The 16,884-nt window shown below is 42.5% G+C and overlaps 1 protein-coding gene across 4 annotated transcripts in view; it reads right to left on the bottom strand.

The window, feature by feature from the left end:
* Nucleotides 1–16,884, bottom strand: part of LOC132268309 (serine/threonine-protein phosphatase BSL3) — a 112,007-nt gene that overhangs the window by 15,789 nt on the left and 79,334 nt on the right. For all 4 annotated transcript variants that reach the window (XR_009469277.1, XM_059769150.1, XM_059769149.1 and 1 more), the window contains 5 exons: nt 12,696–12,934; nt 3,727–3,811; nt 3,512–3,610; nt 3,236–3,435; nt 3,066–3,141 (listed from right to left, as the gene is read on the bottom strand). Coding sequence is in view for 3 of the 4 variants with exons in the window: in XM_059769150.1 (XP_059625133.1) it covers nt 3,066–3,141; nt 3,236–3,435; nt 3,512–3,610; nt 3,727–3,811; nt 12,696–12,934 (699 nt within the window). In the remaining variant the exon portion in view is untranslated. The remainder of the gene's footprint in view (nt 1–3,065; nt 3,142–3,235; nt 3,436–3,511; nt 3,611–3,726; nt 3,812–12,695; nt 12,935–16,884) is intronic.

The following is a 16,884-nucleotide window of genomic DNA, read 5'->3' on the forward strand; positions in this document are numbered from 1 at the left end:
GTGACTTCCTCCCCAAACTCCTCCCTAGGCCGAGTGAAACACAATCTGTTCACCAGCGGTTCATTCACCGAATTCCCCTCAACAATCGGGCCAAAAGGACAGAATCAGTGGCCATTCCTCCCTCCTCCAACCCCAAGCATCACATCGACCCCCCAACAGAAGGAGGAGGAGGAGAAAAAAACGAAATGAGAGGAAAATTCGCATAAAACAAACAAGACTTACCTGGATCAGAATCCGAGTGAAAAGACGACACCCACTTCTGTTTATCCTTCTCGTCCATCTTTTAAGAAGAGCAGGAAGGACCTTCTTCTTGGCCAGCTGATGACGCTGCACGGGGACCTTCATTCGCCGATCATCTCTAGAACCCGTACAAGACGAACCAGGAACATATGATGCATTTCCTTTCCCCGAGGAAGATAAAGGCCCAAACGTGTTTCCCAAACAAAGCCCAGAGCAAGGAGAAGCTGTGCCCGACCCACTCTTTAACCCAGAAAGAACTGTACACGGCCCACTCTCCAGCCCAGAAGATCCACCAACCGAACCATTTAAAAGTGGATGGGCAACTGACCCACCAGCCGATCCACAAGAGGTTGGCCAATGATTGCCAAAACCCGAAGGACCAGTGACAGGCTTTTCATTGCCTAAAGACCCCTCAACTGGCCCACCAAAAGATGGAGCTTGACAGACCACCAAAACCCCTTTCCCCATCCCAGCAACAGGCCCCTCAACAAAACTGGGCGTCGGAGCCTTCCTAGCCCAAGAGGAATTTGAATTAAAGTTGGGAACAGCTGTGCTCCACTGAGAATGGGCGAAGCCTTGACACCAACCACGTGTCTGGTTAGAAACCTTTCCCCAACCACGTGCTTGATGCGTGTGAAACCCACTACGGTGTCTTCTCTGATCCCACTGCTGCAAGAAGGAATGGCGGCCAAACCCTGCAAGACCTCCATCCCTCAAACACGGCCGGAAACCTGTTTGTCGGCAACGATCCGTCATGGAAGAAGGCCACCACAACGTTTCTGAGCGAAAAGTCTTTTAAAGCACTCCGAATTCCGGATCCACATCGCATCCCTCCATTCCGTCCATTTCTTAAGCTCTGCCATCCCCTTTTTCCCCATAGATTCCAATTTCAGCCATTCTTTTTCCTCGAGCAAATGCGACCCATCTCCTCTTTCCAAACTATCTGTCGTCGGAACAAGCTCAGGATGTTTCTTCTCCCAAATAGCCACCTTATAACAGAACCATTCATCATGGACAAACACAAATGGAGGGCAAACCCGACCATCCGATACAGTAATACGAACTCTTTCAGCATCTATAGCTTCATCGGCATCCACCCACACAAACCCACCACATAAATCACCGACCGTCACAAACAGGGCATGACACCATAGGTGAAGAGGGAGACCATAGATCGTCACTTTCTTCAACCCCTTCTCCTTCAAGACCTCCGAGCAACCGACAAACTCCAAGCATCCACTCGTAAAGTGGCCCTCCCCCAATCACGACGACCCTCTTGAAGCACCCGAGTTGCCTCCGCCGCAAAGGGAAGCCAAAAAAGAAGCAAAGAATCTGGTAGAGGCAAGACCGTCACATCAGCGGAGATCTTCCAAGCTTGCGATGCCCAAGCAGCAATTTGATCCCCATCACCCACTTCTTTATCGAACTTTCCGACCAAGCATAATCTAAGATCTTCTCTCCTCCTATCAACCGAGTCGTCATCCAAGAAAATCGAGGGCCCTCTGTACGGAATCGCAGATCTCGCAGAACCACCTTGGAACAAACGAGGCAATCGAGCAACCTCCAAGAACAAACGCATGACAAAGAAAACCAACAAGACAAGAAACCCACAGCGAAGCAACACTCTCTATACAAATGACAACAGCTCTCCACAGTGAAACAACACTCTCTCAAAGTAGCATTGCCACGTATGGATGGCAATGGATTAGAAAAACTGAGGACCTTGCCATGCTCCTTTTAGGATGCCCCACCCCTGTTATACAGTAAAACATTTACTTTTTCATGTTTAATGCCCTTCATTTCCTATAAACACCCAAAAAAAAAAAAAAAAAAAAAAAAGACCTCCAAGATGCCTCTTAGATACTTTGACGGAGATAGGTCCCTCATTAGATAGAAAAGAAAGATGAAAACTACACTTTCAATCGTTCATTGCCACCTTCATGCAGCCTAGCCAATACAAGTTGCAACCTGCTGTCCTGTGAGTTGCCAATCAACATGTTGGATGATGTCTTCGTTTCGCTCATTTTCCATTTTGTGGTCCATAAAAAAGAAGACAAGTACAAGAAGCTATCTATTTGCCTGAAATTCGTCAGAAAGTGGGCACCTTTTGGTTCAATCCTTAAGCGCTTTTGATCTGCTGGTAAATTTTTTTTCTTAAACTTAAACTTAAACTTGAAGAAGTACAAATTTGTTTCAATGGATATTGTAAGTAATTTGCAAAGGCCTGAGAGAAGACAATTTAAAAAAGTTTCTTTCCTCAAATTAACTAATTATTCATATTTACTCATAAAAAATGAATAATATACAAAACTTGCAAAACCAAGATGCTCAAATGATGGGTGGAACATGACCATCACTACCAAGTACTAACTAAAAGGGAAATCATCCAGGGCACCCCAAGTTCAGTTTGATTGAGCATAAACAAACCAAACATAGAATGAGAGCATAAATTGGCATAGTTTCAACTGTATAATAGCAACCAAACTTACTTAGCTTAACCGACAGCTCGAAAAAAATTTGGGGCCAGAAAGCATCAGGCAAACTCAAACCAATTTAAAATGCAGTAAGGCAATTAAATTATCTTCAATCTGGACAATCGTCACCGACACTAATGACCTTGTGTCTCATTTCTCACTCAAATATGTTTTGTTCAAAAAAAAAAAAACTTAGGATACCTGTACTTGCGCAGATATGCATACAATTATGACAAGATTATAGAGAAATATAATGTGGTAAACAAAAGAATAGAATTAAATAAAAAACTTAAAGAAGATTGACCAGGAAAAAAAAAAAAAAAAAAAAAACACACACACACACACACTCACCCCAAAAGTAACCAGCCCCGGGCCTCTAGCATTTGGTCTTAATCCTTCCACGCTGTCATTTTCTGTTGGGTCAGACCTACAAACAAAAACTCAAAGATTTTACCTAGCAAATTAAATACAAGAACATTATAATAAACATAAAAAATGAAATAGTATGGATATAAACTGACCACAACAAATCCATGAGAACAATTGAGCCTGCTTCCATTGAAATTGGACGCTGAAGGTTCTCAATTTGTTCCACATGATTGATTGACCTTCCAATTCCACCATGCATACAAATAATTTTTTTCTCAACTAAAGCTGCCAGAGGAAGCCAATTGAACAATCTGTTTATCCGGTGCCATGCCCAGATTCCATCTCTCTCACCCTGTTTAGCATGTCATACGTAAATAGCTATCATTGGTAAAAGAATAAAACACTAAAACATACCAATAAGACCATACCATGCGCTCAATGCACTCTATTCGAAAGCCAAAAAGGGCATTGATATCTGCAGCTTCATGATTACCACGAATTAAATGTACATTGTGGGGGTATTCGACCTATAATGTAGGTTAATTATACAGAAAAGACAGTCCATCAAGTTTCAGAACAAAAATAGGATTGAGCTTTAAAACTATAAACTTTGTGTAGAAATAGAACGACTAAGTAATGATACCTTCAGAGCTAGAAGAAGAGTAATAGTTTCCAAGCTGTGCTGGCCCCTATCAACATAATCTCCTAAGAAGAGATAATCGATATATCTGATAATCATTTATATAAAATTAGTAATACAATGGAAAATTTTGTTTGAAACTGAAAATTAGGCATAATAACAGTAAACATGAATTCTACTCAAGCAAACATTATGCATAGACATGCATATATATATACATATATATGTATATACATATATATGTATATATATATATGTATGTATTATTATTATATATGATATTCTTCTATGGCAATGTCTTGTAAAATGAAAAGTCAGCATACAACAGCAACTATAACTTTTATATATTTAAGGAATTAAGGTAGTGGGATTTGCTCTCTAGCATCATAATCTCCTCCCTTCTCTCAGGCGCCGGAGTCTTCTACTCTGGCGACCGTTAAACCCTCTCTTCCCCTATCTTTCCTCTCTCAATCCGTCTTCCTCTCCTCTTCTCAGGCGCTGGAGTCATTTACTTCGGTGACCATTCTTAGTTCCATTTTGGTTTTCTGGTTCTCACTTGCTGGGTATGGTTTCCAAGTCTTTCCTTGAGATCGCAAGGCTTCCTTGATGTTTCAGCGAGGTTCTGTTAGGGCAGCGAAACCTTATAGAGGACCCTCGATTTATTTGGATGAAGCTTATGTAAGGAGACATAGGGAGGCTCTTGGGGCATGTTTGGTCGGTAAATTTGACAAAGAAGTTGGAAATAGGGATCAGATGACAGAATGGGCTAGCCGTGCCTGGAAAAGCTCATGTGGGGTTGGTGTTTCGCCATTGCCAGACTCACTTCTTCACTTTCGTCTCCCTTCAAAGTTAAAGGCCAGGTGAGTGCTAAGGGAAGGTCGTCGGGCCTGGGGCAACGCAACACTTGAGGTGGATGTTTGGTGCTTTAGGACGGGACGTGCTGAGTTGCTGAGAAAGAAAGGCTCGAAAAAGGTTTTTGATGCCACCTTACCCAGAGGACAAACAATTGTCGTCTACAGCGAGAAAGAAATAAACAAAGAAGGAAAAGAATGCTAGAACAAGGAGGAAAAAAACGAGCAAACAATCATTGCTGCTAATATATTAAAAATAAAATTAATCACCACCTCTCCAGTACCATAGCCACCATTTATATAGAGTCTCCTAGCAATTCTAGCCATAATTGGCTTAGTTACAATTAAGGAGAGTTACTAAAAAATCAGAAAATTACAGAAATCAGAAAAGCTTCCAAAATCAGAATATGGAAAAAATCAGAATATGGGAAGTTTCAAAAAATTCAGAAAGCTGCAAGCAGAAAATTAGGGATTTTATTTTGCCACTGCATCAGTTTTGCGGTATGGTCTTCCTCTTCATCTATGGTGTCATGCCCTGTTTGTGACCATTGGGAATCTGTGTGGTGGATTTGTGTGGGTGGATGCTGGCTTGTCCGTATTCTGGTGCGAGATGGCAGTGAATATCCAAAGGCAGTGTTCGTCCACGATAAGAGGCTCCGTTACAAAGTGACTGTTTGGGAAGAGAAGCCACCAGAACTGGTGCCAATGACGGAGAGATAGGAGGGCGGAGATGGCTCCCGCCTGTTAAAGGAGGAGGAATGGTGGAAGATGATGCCTAAGGGTGAGGTTGGAATTGTCAAGAACCAAAGGTGGGGGGGTCGGTTGAAAGTTTCAGAAGAATGGAAATTGTGAGGGACAAAGAAGATGGAGTGGGTTTCATGCACAGTGGTGCGTAATAACGCGAAAGAGGATTGGAGGACGCGTGGGAGGCTTTCCGTCAACAATGCAGATTACGAGCCTGTTGATAAGGTTAGAGATAAGGCTGAGTAGCATTTGAAAGAAGATGGAGTGGGCTTCATGCACAGGTGGTGCGTAATCACACGAAAGAGGATTGGAGGACGCGTGGGAGGCTTTCCGTCAACAATGCAGATTAAGAGCCTGTTGATAAGGTTAGAGATAAGACTGAATAGCATTTGAATTTTAAAAAGATGGAAAGTGTCCCCTCAAGCAGCATTTCGGCACGTGACTCATCCTGCTTCTCTTCTTGGGCTGGGCAGTAGGGAACAAGTCTTGTCCTAATGCACTAAAGGTGCTAAGCCCATTGTGAATTGGTCTCGCCCAAACGGGCCACCATCTTTACGGACCATGAACGGAAATGCAAAAAGAAAAGAGACGTCTACCGGGTGGGCCAGGTGAGAGATGGGCCAAGTCAAAGTGAAGGGTTCACTCGTGTAGGCCCAAGGGGAAAGCCGAAAGGTCAGTCTTAATTCTTAAGGCCACGATCTGGAATTTTGGGAGATCAATCTTTGGGGCCTAATATGTGAAATTCATTTGGACCACTTCAAAATGGGTTGGACTCTGATAATGTTGATATCCATGTGGGGAACTCATTGAATGAGCCTTATCAAAATGAAAGAAATTTTGATCTTGCTGAGGATCACGTTGAGCGCCCTATGTGGAGCTCCAACTCTTCTGTTCTCAGAGTGGTGGTTCAACCGAGCCAAAACAAAGGCGGCAACTTTTTCAAATGTTCGTCCAAATAACAATTATCAGAAAATGAATCACTCCAAGAAGCATCATGTACAGTCAAAAGGACTGAGATGGTCTTGGAATCAGAAGCAAAAATGGTTGGAAACCACGGGTTCGTTCCAAAATCCAGGTACATGCTCTGGTCTGAACCCTATGTTCTCTTCTCCCTCTATTCTTTTTTCTTCTTCTACTCCTTGTGGGGCGTTGAGAGGTGGTGTGGGGTGGAGGATGGAGGTTTGTTGCCGGAATTTCAGAAACTCTCACCGGTGGCTGAAGTGTATTTTGAAGGCAGACTTGAGGATGATAGAAGGGAGTTGTCCCACTCATCTGAATTTTCAGAGGCTATTTCATGTTAAGAGTCCAGCATTGATGTGGGTAATTGTGGGTCCCTGAAGCTTTTGCCAAGTGGAAACGAAGATGGAAGTGTCATTTTGTGTGATGGTTGTGGAATCCAGTTGTTAATTGGAAGGACTGCTGATGTTTTAAGATCAGACTTGAGACTTCACTGTCTTGGGGCTAAGGTAGGTCTGCAGTGCCTAGTGTGGGGATTCTGTTTATACAAGGGAGGACAGATATCATTGTTCACCTGATATTAGGGAATTTGACGAAGGCTCTATGTCTTCGAGAAATGATACCTGGGCTCTTGACCATTGCTCTGTTCTGGACCTTCCATCTCCTGTTTGGGAGAATTGTGATACTGGTGGAGCTGGTACTGTCGGAATTGATAACTCCCTTGGCAGCCATCAGGGAGGTGCGGAGCGGTACTAAATTGGAAGGCTCGAATGATGAGTGGTTCATGGACTATATTGAAGGGTCTAGCAAGCCTTTGGGGCAATCATGTGCTGGGGATGATAAGCAAGTCAAGGATATGTTCCATTCACCCAAGTGAAAGAAGCACCCTCCAAAGGCAAATCATGAAGATGCTGGCCATCAATGAATTCTGAAAATTGTAACACACACACCATGGAAGACTTCACTCGCCACACATCTGCTTTTGATATCTCTTTCATAAGCTGATTGCATTAGATGGACTCTTGGAGAGGGTGTGGGGTGGGTTCTCATGCTCGTCTTTTTTGGAGGGTAGCTCCTCAGTGTGTTTGGTGGTGCATTTGGAAGGAGCGAAATAGCAGACCGATTGATGGGGAGGAGTCTCCCATAGGAACTTTGAAATTCCGTATTATTAGCTTCATTTTTTGTTGGAGTATTGGAAGACATTATATATCTATGGAGGAGATTGTGGACTTCTTGGCCTCTTTGGGTCCTTAGGATCCCTCTTTTGGCTTTGGCCTTGGCTTCGGCCTCTCTGTATTCTTGGGATGCGTTCCCCTTATAAATGCTCTCTATACTACTTTACTTATCAAAAAATAGTCAGTGGGGAGGTGGATTTGTGAATTGGGAGGCGATTAATGTGAAGGGGACTTGTTTGTGTGTGTGTGAAGGGGACTTGTTTGTGTGTGTGTGTGTGTGTGGGGGGGGGGGGGGGGGGGGGGGTGGGGAACTGGGGTTCTCTGGGATAAAAGGTGGATTTCGAAGGTTGATTTGTGGAAAGGAAGATACTCTCTATCCCTTTTGTTCAAAGGAAGATGGTTCGCAGTGGGCATTTTCTGAGTGTACGGTCCATGAGGGGATGTGGAGGAAGATGGTTGTGGGAGGAGTTGGGGACAGTTGGAAGGGAAATGGTCAGTTTTGTGGTGTGTTTTGCTATTCGGACAGTGAGAGAGATCTACTAGGCAGTTAGACTACTGCTATGACTGAGTTGTCAGACGTCATTGCGTCTTGTCACTTCCTCGGTCTCCCAATGGACCGAGACCAATTCACATAGCCCAGTGGGGGGGACTCCCCAACTCTTATCACGTTTGGACAGATTGTTAATTTCTGGATATTTAGAGAAAATGTATCTTAGGTAGCCTTGGCGCGTTAAGTTTCAAACCATATTCCTATCCTTCTTGATTGCAGACGGGTGCGGAGGGGAAGAATCCCGTTTCAGTTGGAAAACATGTAGGTTAGAGTTGAGGATTTTAAAGAGAAGGTCAGGGCTGGTGGTCTGGTCATGAGGTTAGGGGAAGCCCAAGCTTTCAACTTGCAACCAAAATTAGGCGGCTGAAGGAAGATATCAAGGTCTGGAATAAGGAAATGTTTGGCAACCTTGAATAGCGTAAAAAGACTTCTCATGGAAATTTTAGATTTGGATGGGAAGGAGAGAGTGGAGGGGTCTCAGTGACGTCGAGGTGAATAGAAGGGAGCTGTGTAAAGATGAGTTTGGAGAAATTGTGAAAATGGAGGATATTTTGTCGAGACAGAAGTGCAAAGCCCTGTGGCTTAAAGATGGTGACCGGAATACAAAGTTCTTCACCACCCTACTATTGCACATAAAAGGGGAAATCGCACTGGAGAATCCATTTCGATGGGGATATGATTTCCAGAGAGGACACCAGGAATGGGTTTGTGTCTTTTTATGAGCAGTTGTTTACAGAGACTACTAGCTAAAGGCCTTTGCTTGATGGACTCGAGTTTACCAAAATCTCAGGCGACAATAGAGACTGGTTTGAGAGACCGTTCGAGGAGGTGGAGGTGTTAGAAGCTTCGAGGAGTTGTGATGAGATAAAGCATCGAGTCCGGATGGGTTTCCACTTGCCTTCTTCAAAAAAACTGGAAAGTGCTGAAGACAGAGGTGTTGGGAGCCATTGCTGCTTTCTTTGAGAGAGGTTTTTTTCTAGAAGAGCTTAAACGCATCTTTTATTACTCTTATTCCTAAAATGGGTGGAGCTGTCAAGGACAAGGACTTCAGACCCATTCGCTTAGTTGGAAACCGTGTACAAGAATATCACGAAAGTCCTAGCCATTTGTTTGAGGATAGTTTTGGATGGAGTGAACTCCAAGTCACAAAATGCTTTTGTTGGTGGGCGCCAAATTCTAGACTAAGTGCTAATTGCCAATGAATGCATCGAGGCTAGGACCAGAATTGGTGATCCGGGGGTTGTCTGCAAATTTTGACATCAAAAGAGCTTATGACCATGTATGCTTGAACTTCTTGATGTATTTGACGGACAGGAAATGGGGTTTGGGAACAAATGTAGGACATGGATTTATCATTGCATTTCGACTGCATGCTTTACGCTTAGCTTAGTTGGAAACTGTTAACAACCATATACTCCAAAAGCTTAAGTTGTTAGAGAGGGTATAACTTTAATATTTATATCCTTCAACACGCCCCCTCACGTGTAGCCTTCTTTTGGTCCAACACGTGCTTTTCAATTTTTTAATAAGGGTGATAGTGAGATTTGAACTCGAGACCTTTGGCTCTAATACTATGTTAACAACCATTTACTCCAAAAGCTTAAGCTATTAGACAGGGTGTAACTTTAATATTTATGTCCTTCAACAAAAACCGCGTACAAGAATATCACGAAAGTCCTAGCCATTCGTTTGAGGAGAGTCTTTGGATGGAGTGATCTCGGAGTCACAAAATGTTTTTGTTGGTGGGCACCAAATTATGGACTAAGTGTTAATTGCCGGTGAATTCATTGAGGCTAGGACCAGAATTGGTGATTCGGGGGTTGTCTGCAAATTTTGACATCAGAAGAGCTTATGACCAAGTTTGCTTGAACTTCTTGATGTAATTGATGGACAGGATATTGGGTTTGGGCAAAAATGTAGGACATGGGTTTATCATTGCATTTCGACTGCAGCTTCTCTGTCTTAGTGAAGGGTTGACCAGCAGGTTTTTTTCCTAGCTCTAGAGATTTACGCCAAGAGGACCCTCTCTCACCTTTCTTATAGGCCTTTAGTAGATTGATGGGGAGGGCAGAAGAGCTAGGCTTTCATCAAAGCCTTGTGACCCCAATTAGTTGGCCATCTGACACTTGCTTTTTGCGGATGGTACCATTATTTTTTGCAATGAGACATTTGAGGTGCATTCTGACTTGCTTTCAAGTTGTTTTTTGGCTGCAAATTAATATTGGGAAAAGTGAGATGGTTCAAGTTAGGGAGGTTGAGCATATTCACGAGTTAGCAGGGATGTGGAGTTGGGTCCTTTCCGATTTCCTACTTGGGGCTACCCTTGGGAACATGAATGAGGAGGGTTTCAATTTGGAATCCAATTGCCCAAAAATTTCAGATGAGGCTTTCAGGTCAGAAAAAACAATACTTGTCGAAAAGGGGAAGGCTTACACTTATGAAGAGCACTCTTTTGAATCTTCCTACCGACTTTATGTCTCTTTTCCCGATGCTTATGACGGTGGTTCGTAGACTTGAACAGACTCAAAGGGATTTTTTTTTTTTTTTTTTTTTTTTTTTTTTTTTTTTGAGGCATGGGAGACGAGTTAGAGTACCACTTGGTCGATTGGGAAATTGGGAGAGAGTTTGTACCCCTATTAAGAAAGGAGGTTTGGTGATCCGAATGTTGGAGTTGTTCAATAAGGCATTGTTGGGAATAATGGCTTTCGGGATTTGGGGGTGAGAGGACTAATCTTTGGAGGCATGTTATTTCATGCCATTATGGAAGGTAATGGAGGTGGCATTTGGGGAGGTGAAACCGCCAGTGGTATGGGTTCTTGGAAATTCATCTGAAAGGATGGGATGAGTTCTCCAAATGTATTCGGTTCAACGTTTGGAGTGGGGCAGCTTTTGGGAGGACCATCGGTGTGCAGACTTTGCTTTGGCTTGTAGGTTTCCTCTCCTTTTTAGGATTTCCGTGAATAAATGTGATTGCTGACCATTCTCGGCTCAATAATGGGAGGGTGACTTGGGATGTGCAGTTTCGTAGAGAGTTTCATGATTGCCGGAGGTCACAGATTTCCTAAGTTTAATATATAGGCGGTGGTGGAGGGCGTGCGTATGGACGAGATGGCGTGGGGGGAAACCTCGATAGGGGTGTTTGCGGCCACGTCATTTACCAAAGCCTTATGGAGTCTCCAAGCCCCACCTTCCCTTGGAAAGCAATTTGGAGGACTAAAGCCCCGTTGAAACTGGCTTTCTTCACTTGGACTGCTGCCCTTGGAAACATCTTCACTCTCAACAACCTCAGGAGACATCAAATCATGGTGAATTGGTGTTGCATGTGTAAGAAGTCAGGAGAATCTGTAAACCAACATTTGCTACATTGCCCTGTCACAAGGGATGTCTGGTCTATGTTCTTGGTTGTTTTTGGTGTGGATTAGGTTGTTCTTGAATGCACGGCGGATATGTTGAGGTTTAGAAAGGGTGTATAACGGAGAGCCGAATCAGAGATGCTTGGAGAGCCACTCCCCTTTGTTTATGATGGGGTTTGTGGCGCAAGAGGAATAGGAGATCCTTCGAGGGCGAGGAGTCCCCTATTTGGTCTCTCAAATTCAATATATTGTCTTCCCTTTTCTTTTGGGTTAATGGGCGGAATTGAATATATTTGAATCTTCTTTTGAATTTTGTAGATAGTTTGAAATTATAGTGTCGCCAAGGGCGTCTTTTGATTTTTGGGAGCGCTCCCCACTTGAGTGCATTGAGAGTCAAGGTGTTTTGACCAAATAGTTGATGTCAGGTTATTCTAGTGGTGCACCCAAATTTATTGACGCTGAAAAGATCGTCCAACCAAAATGGGAAAAAAAAAAATTAAGGAAGAAAAAAATTAAAACTTGTAATGATAAAAAGCTTTGAAGCAGATTGTTCAAAAAAATAATTAGAACTGACAGACCAGACTACTTAATCAACCATATAAACAAATATATAGCTTTCAAAAGATATTAGCCACACAGTCAAAATGACCAGATAGTGTGATTCCTACTACAAAAAAAAAAATAATACGAGCATTTGATCTAAACCTGCCTGTTAAATTTCACTAACAATCAAAGTGTGGTAACTAGATTGAAAAAGAGATTAGTTTTGACACGTAATGGGTTTAGGACAACTTGACTGAACAAAAAATCAATAAATAATAAAAGATTGTTACAAATGAGAGAGTAAAACAGTCCATAGTTGGGTGTTTGCTGAGCACAGAAGAACCAAATTGACACAAGTTGAGGTAGAAAGGAAAGGCAAGGTAGCTTCTGATTGCATTTAAATTGCAACCATATTGAAACATGTTCGCATAACAACCATAATGCTCAGTTTTATGTTAGGAGGTCTGAATATTATAGACAATGGCAAATATTCGAACCTTGTGTAGTATTGTCAAGATTGTTTCGATACAGAATAGCCAATACAAAAGTAGTGCATTCTGAGAGCAACTGTTTAAACAATGCATGAGCAGAAAGTGTGATTAAGGTGTACATTTGATAAATTAAATTACAAAAAATATACAAGCCAAGATAAATTAGAGATATAGATGTTGGGCTTCGTAGTTTAGGTAGGAAAAATTGGACTAAGAATTATTTTTTGTTAATCAAGGAGTTTCAACATGGATACAAGATGGAATAGAAAGTGAAATTTGAAAGGTAATGTATTAGTGAAAACACTCACGCTATGTCTCCAGCAGTTGAAGGAGAACCATACTCATCAAAAAGTCGCATAAGATCACCAAACTGCCCATGTAAATCTCCAAATATCTTGATAGGAGCCTTAAGCTGTAAAACACTCGGTTCACTTGTAAATATCCGTTCAGCACTATCACAAAGATCTGCTATTTCATGGCAATCCAAGAAAAATTGTCTACGAACAGGAGGCTTCCAACCACGTGGCTTCAGAAGATGAGCTATCACCTGAATAATGAAAAAATAAAAAATAAAAAAATAAGTAAAAAGAAGCAGGGCTATTCACAACAGAAACACTAAAATTTTAATCAGAAATAAGGAAATTACGGTTGACCGAATCTAACAGGTAAAGAGGAGGCAAAACAAGATAATCCTACAAATCATTGTAGCATTTGTTTGTTGTGCGTGCCGAAAATAATTACATTCTACCTTTCATATACTTCAGGTAAATAAATTAAAGGGTAAAAAAAGGACACTAGAAGGAAATAATATGATTTCAGTTTCTATTATTAATCCCAGGCCCAGCCCACCTATTTCTACAGAAGTTAGCAATTCACAGAGCTGTCGTATTAATGACACCTCTGCAACTCTTTGGAGCTCACTGGAGAAGAAGAGATGGATGAATATCTCTGCTGCCGCAGCTGGTGTAGGACCTGTCGAGAAGGGCTCTCGTCACTCTCAGTGTTGTGCAGGTATCTCAACTTCATCCCTCTCTGATACTACACAGCTGAAAGGACGAATCTTCAGATCTTCGTCTCGGGATTTTTACAGAAATCGTCATGGAGTCAGATGGTCTCGAAAAGAGAAGCAGAAGTGGACTTCTACTTACGTTCCAGGTATGCCCTCATTTTCACATCCTGAGAGCTTTAATGTTCCATCCTCTTCTTCTACCCCTTCTTGTGAGGTGTTGAGGAGTGAAGAAGTTGTGACGGAATCGGAGAAGAGGTTTGGGCTGTCTGTTACTGTTACGGAAACTGGAACCGATTTTATGCATGGGTTGAATACGAGAGGAATAGAAGTCAGAGAGTCTGTTGTTCCTAGGCAGATGGATCTTGCTGGCTGTGCAGTCAAGGATTTGTCTGAAGGGGTTACGGTCTGTGTGGGGAGAGACTTGCATTTTCAGTTGTCAAATGATGAGGCTGTAGCTATGTTCAAAGAGCTTCAATTAAGTGTTGCATTGAAAGGCCTTAGCTGCTTGCCTTATGCAGGGGCAGTGGAGAATGAGTCCGGTAGATTCGCTGGGTTGGGCGATTTTGCTACAGAATCAGATTCTATTTATGAGAATGACAGAGAGTTTGAAGAGGAGATCGTTGATGATTTGGGATCTATCCAATAGGTTTGCTCTAATGAGCTTGCACCTTGGTTGGAGAATGGTTCCGAAATTCTAGTGGAGGAACCACTGGCTATGGTGCAACCTGATGAAGAGGTTGCTGATATGGGGATAGATTGGGTAGTTGACAATATTGGAGTCACTAGTGAGTTGTTGGGAGTCTCTTCAGAAGGTAATGACAATTAGACATTATCTATCCTTCAAGCAATAGTGGAAGGAAGAGAAGTTGCAGCAACCAATGAAGTTATGAACACGAGGCCCTTATCGTCCTGGAAAGGGGCACAAGAGATAAAGAATCTCATCTCTGAAGTCAACTATGAAGGGAAGAGAGGAGGGTGATGGAAAGGGGAAGGACCAAGAGTAGGAGTATTAGGAAGGGAGGAGGGGAGATAATTTTATCTGATTTTTAATGAAGCTACGAATAATTACATGGAATGTTCGTGGTCTCAATGATCCAAACAAGAGGAGGGTGGTAAAGGTAACTTTAAGGAAGTGGGGTGCCCAGGTTGTTTGTTTACAAGAAACCAAGTTGGCATCCATTTCTGACGGGGTGGTTAGGAGTTTGTGGGGAGGAAGGTTTGTGGAATTGGAGGCCTTGAATGCTATAGGTACTTCAGGCGGGATCTTAGTCATGTGGGACAGTAGATGGTTATCTAGAACGGACGCATGGATGCGGAGATTTTCTGTGTCTTGTGTGTTTAAGATGGAAGAGGACAATTTCATATGGGTTTTTACTGGAGTCTATGGACCGGTTGTTGATGATGGGCGACCTATTTACTGGAAGGAGCTTAGCCATACCCAATAATTGTGGTCTATCCCTTGGTGCTTGGGAGGGGATTTCAACTCTGTCAGGTCCCCGTCAGAGAGGTCTACAGGGGGAAGAAGGTCCTTGGAAATGGATCAATTTTCTGATTTTATTGATGACCAATTTCTTGTTGACTTACCTATGGAAGGTGCAGCCTATACTTGGTCAAATGGTAGGGATCCAATCACTCTTTCAAGACTGGACGGATTTTTTATTTCTGGGGAGTGGGAAGAGAAGTTCCCGGATATCGTTCAGGCGGTGTTAGCAAGGGTCACTTCTGATCATGTTCCTTTGGTTTTGGATTGTGGAGGTTTGTGTTCTCGAAGATCCCCGTTTAGATTTGAGAATATGTAGCTGCAAGCGGAGGATTTCCAAGGAAAAGTCAAATCTTGGTGGGAAGTTAAGAGTTCTCAAATTTGCTCTTAAGCAGTGGAACAAGGATGTTTTTGGGAATCTGGAATGGAGGAAGAACAGAGTCCTTGCAGATTTTTCCGAGATTGATCGTCTAGAGGAGGCGGGAGGGGATGTGGAGTCTTCACGTTCTAGGAGAGCTTCCTGTCAGGCTGTTCTTGCTGAGATTGCTAGCATGGAGGAGATTTCATGGCAACAGAAATCTCGGGCTCTTTGGCTAAAAGAAGGAGATCGGAACACAAAATTCTTCCATAGATTAGCTAATGCTCATAGGAGGAGTAATCATATAGGAAGAATTCGGGTGAACGATAAGGAGTTGTGAAGGGAGGAAGAGATGCGTAACGGGATTGCTTCTTTTTATCAAAAGCTTTAAACCGAGCCATTAGTTTGGCAACCCAAACTTGATGGTCTCCATTTTAAGGCTATTTCTGAGCTTGATAGAGATAAGATTGAGAATCCTTTTACTGAAGAAGTACTAAAGGCTTTATCAAGTTGTAATGGGGACAAAGCTCAAGCGGGCCTGATGGTTTTACTATGCGTTTTCTGATGGAAAGTTGGCTGTAGTAAGAAATAAGGTAATGGGTACTTTTCAAAAGTTTCATTCTACTGGCATCTTTGAGAAGTCGCTTAATGGTTCATTTATTGCCCTTATCCCTAAGAAGGGAGGCACTTCTGACATAAAGGATTTCCGTCCAATTAGTTTGGTGGGCTGTATTTACAAACTTATTGCTAAGGTACTTGCCCTAAGGATGAGGGAAGTAATGGATGGGATAATCTCGGACTCCCAAAACACTTTTGTTGGAGGACGGCAAATTCTTGATTCAGTTCTTATTGCATGCAAATGTGTGGATTCCAGATTACATAGTGGTGTTCCTGAAGTTTTATGCAAACTTAATATTGAGAAAGCGTACGATCATGTGAACTAGAATTTCCTACTCTATTTGTTACAAAGAATGGGGTTTGGAAGTAAATAGAGGAAGTGGATTGAGACTTGTTTTTCGTCTGTCAAGTTTTCAATTCTTGTGAATGGTTCTCCCGCTGGTTTCTTTGGTTGCACTCGAGGTATAAGACAAGGTGATCCTTTGTCATCTTTCCTTTTTCTTGTCGTTAATGGAGGGTTTAAGTAGACTCATGCGCAGTGTAGAGGACCTTGGTTTTATTAAGGGATTCAGGGTGAGTAGAGATTCAGTCCATCAGATGGAGATTTCTCATTTATTTTTTGCAGATGATACCCTGGTTTTCTGTGACGCTGATGTGTCTCAACTTCGATATTTGAGGTGCATCCTGGCTTGTTTTCAGGCGGTTTCCAAGCTAAAGCTCAATGTGGCTAAGAGTGTAATTGTCCCGGTAGGGAATGTTTAGGATATCCCCTCTTTAGCTGCAGTTCTTGGATACAGGGTGAGTTCTTTCCCTATTCCTTATTTAGGTTTGCCCCTAGGGGTCTCTTCAAGGATAGTGGGGAGTTGGGATTCAGTGATTGACAGGTATGCGAAGAGATTGGCAAGGTGGAAGAAGCAATACTTGTCCAAGGGGGTTAAAGTTACTCTTATTAAGAGTACGTTATCAAGCCTCCCCACTTATTTTCTTTCTATGTTCCAAATCCCTTGCTCCGTTGCAGATAGGATTGAAAAA

This window comes from Cornus florida, unplaced genomic scaffold (assembly GCF_030987335.1).
Source record: "Cornus florida cultivar Cherokee Brave unplaced genomic scaffold, ASM3098733v1 CherokeeBrave_3.0.0_Hap2_Chr08, whole genome shotgun sequence".
NCBI classification, from domain to species: domain Eukaryota; kingdom Viridiplantae; phylum Streptophyta; class Magnoliopsida; order Cornales; family Cornaceae; genus Cornus; species Cornus florida.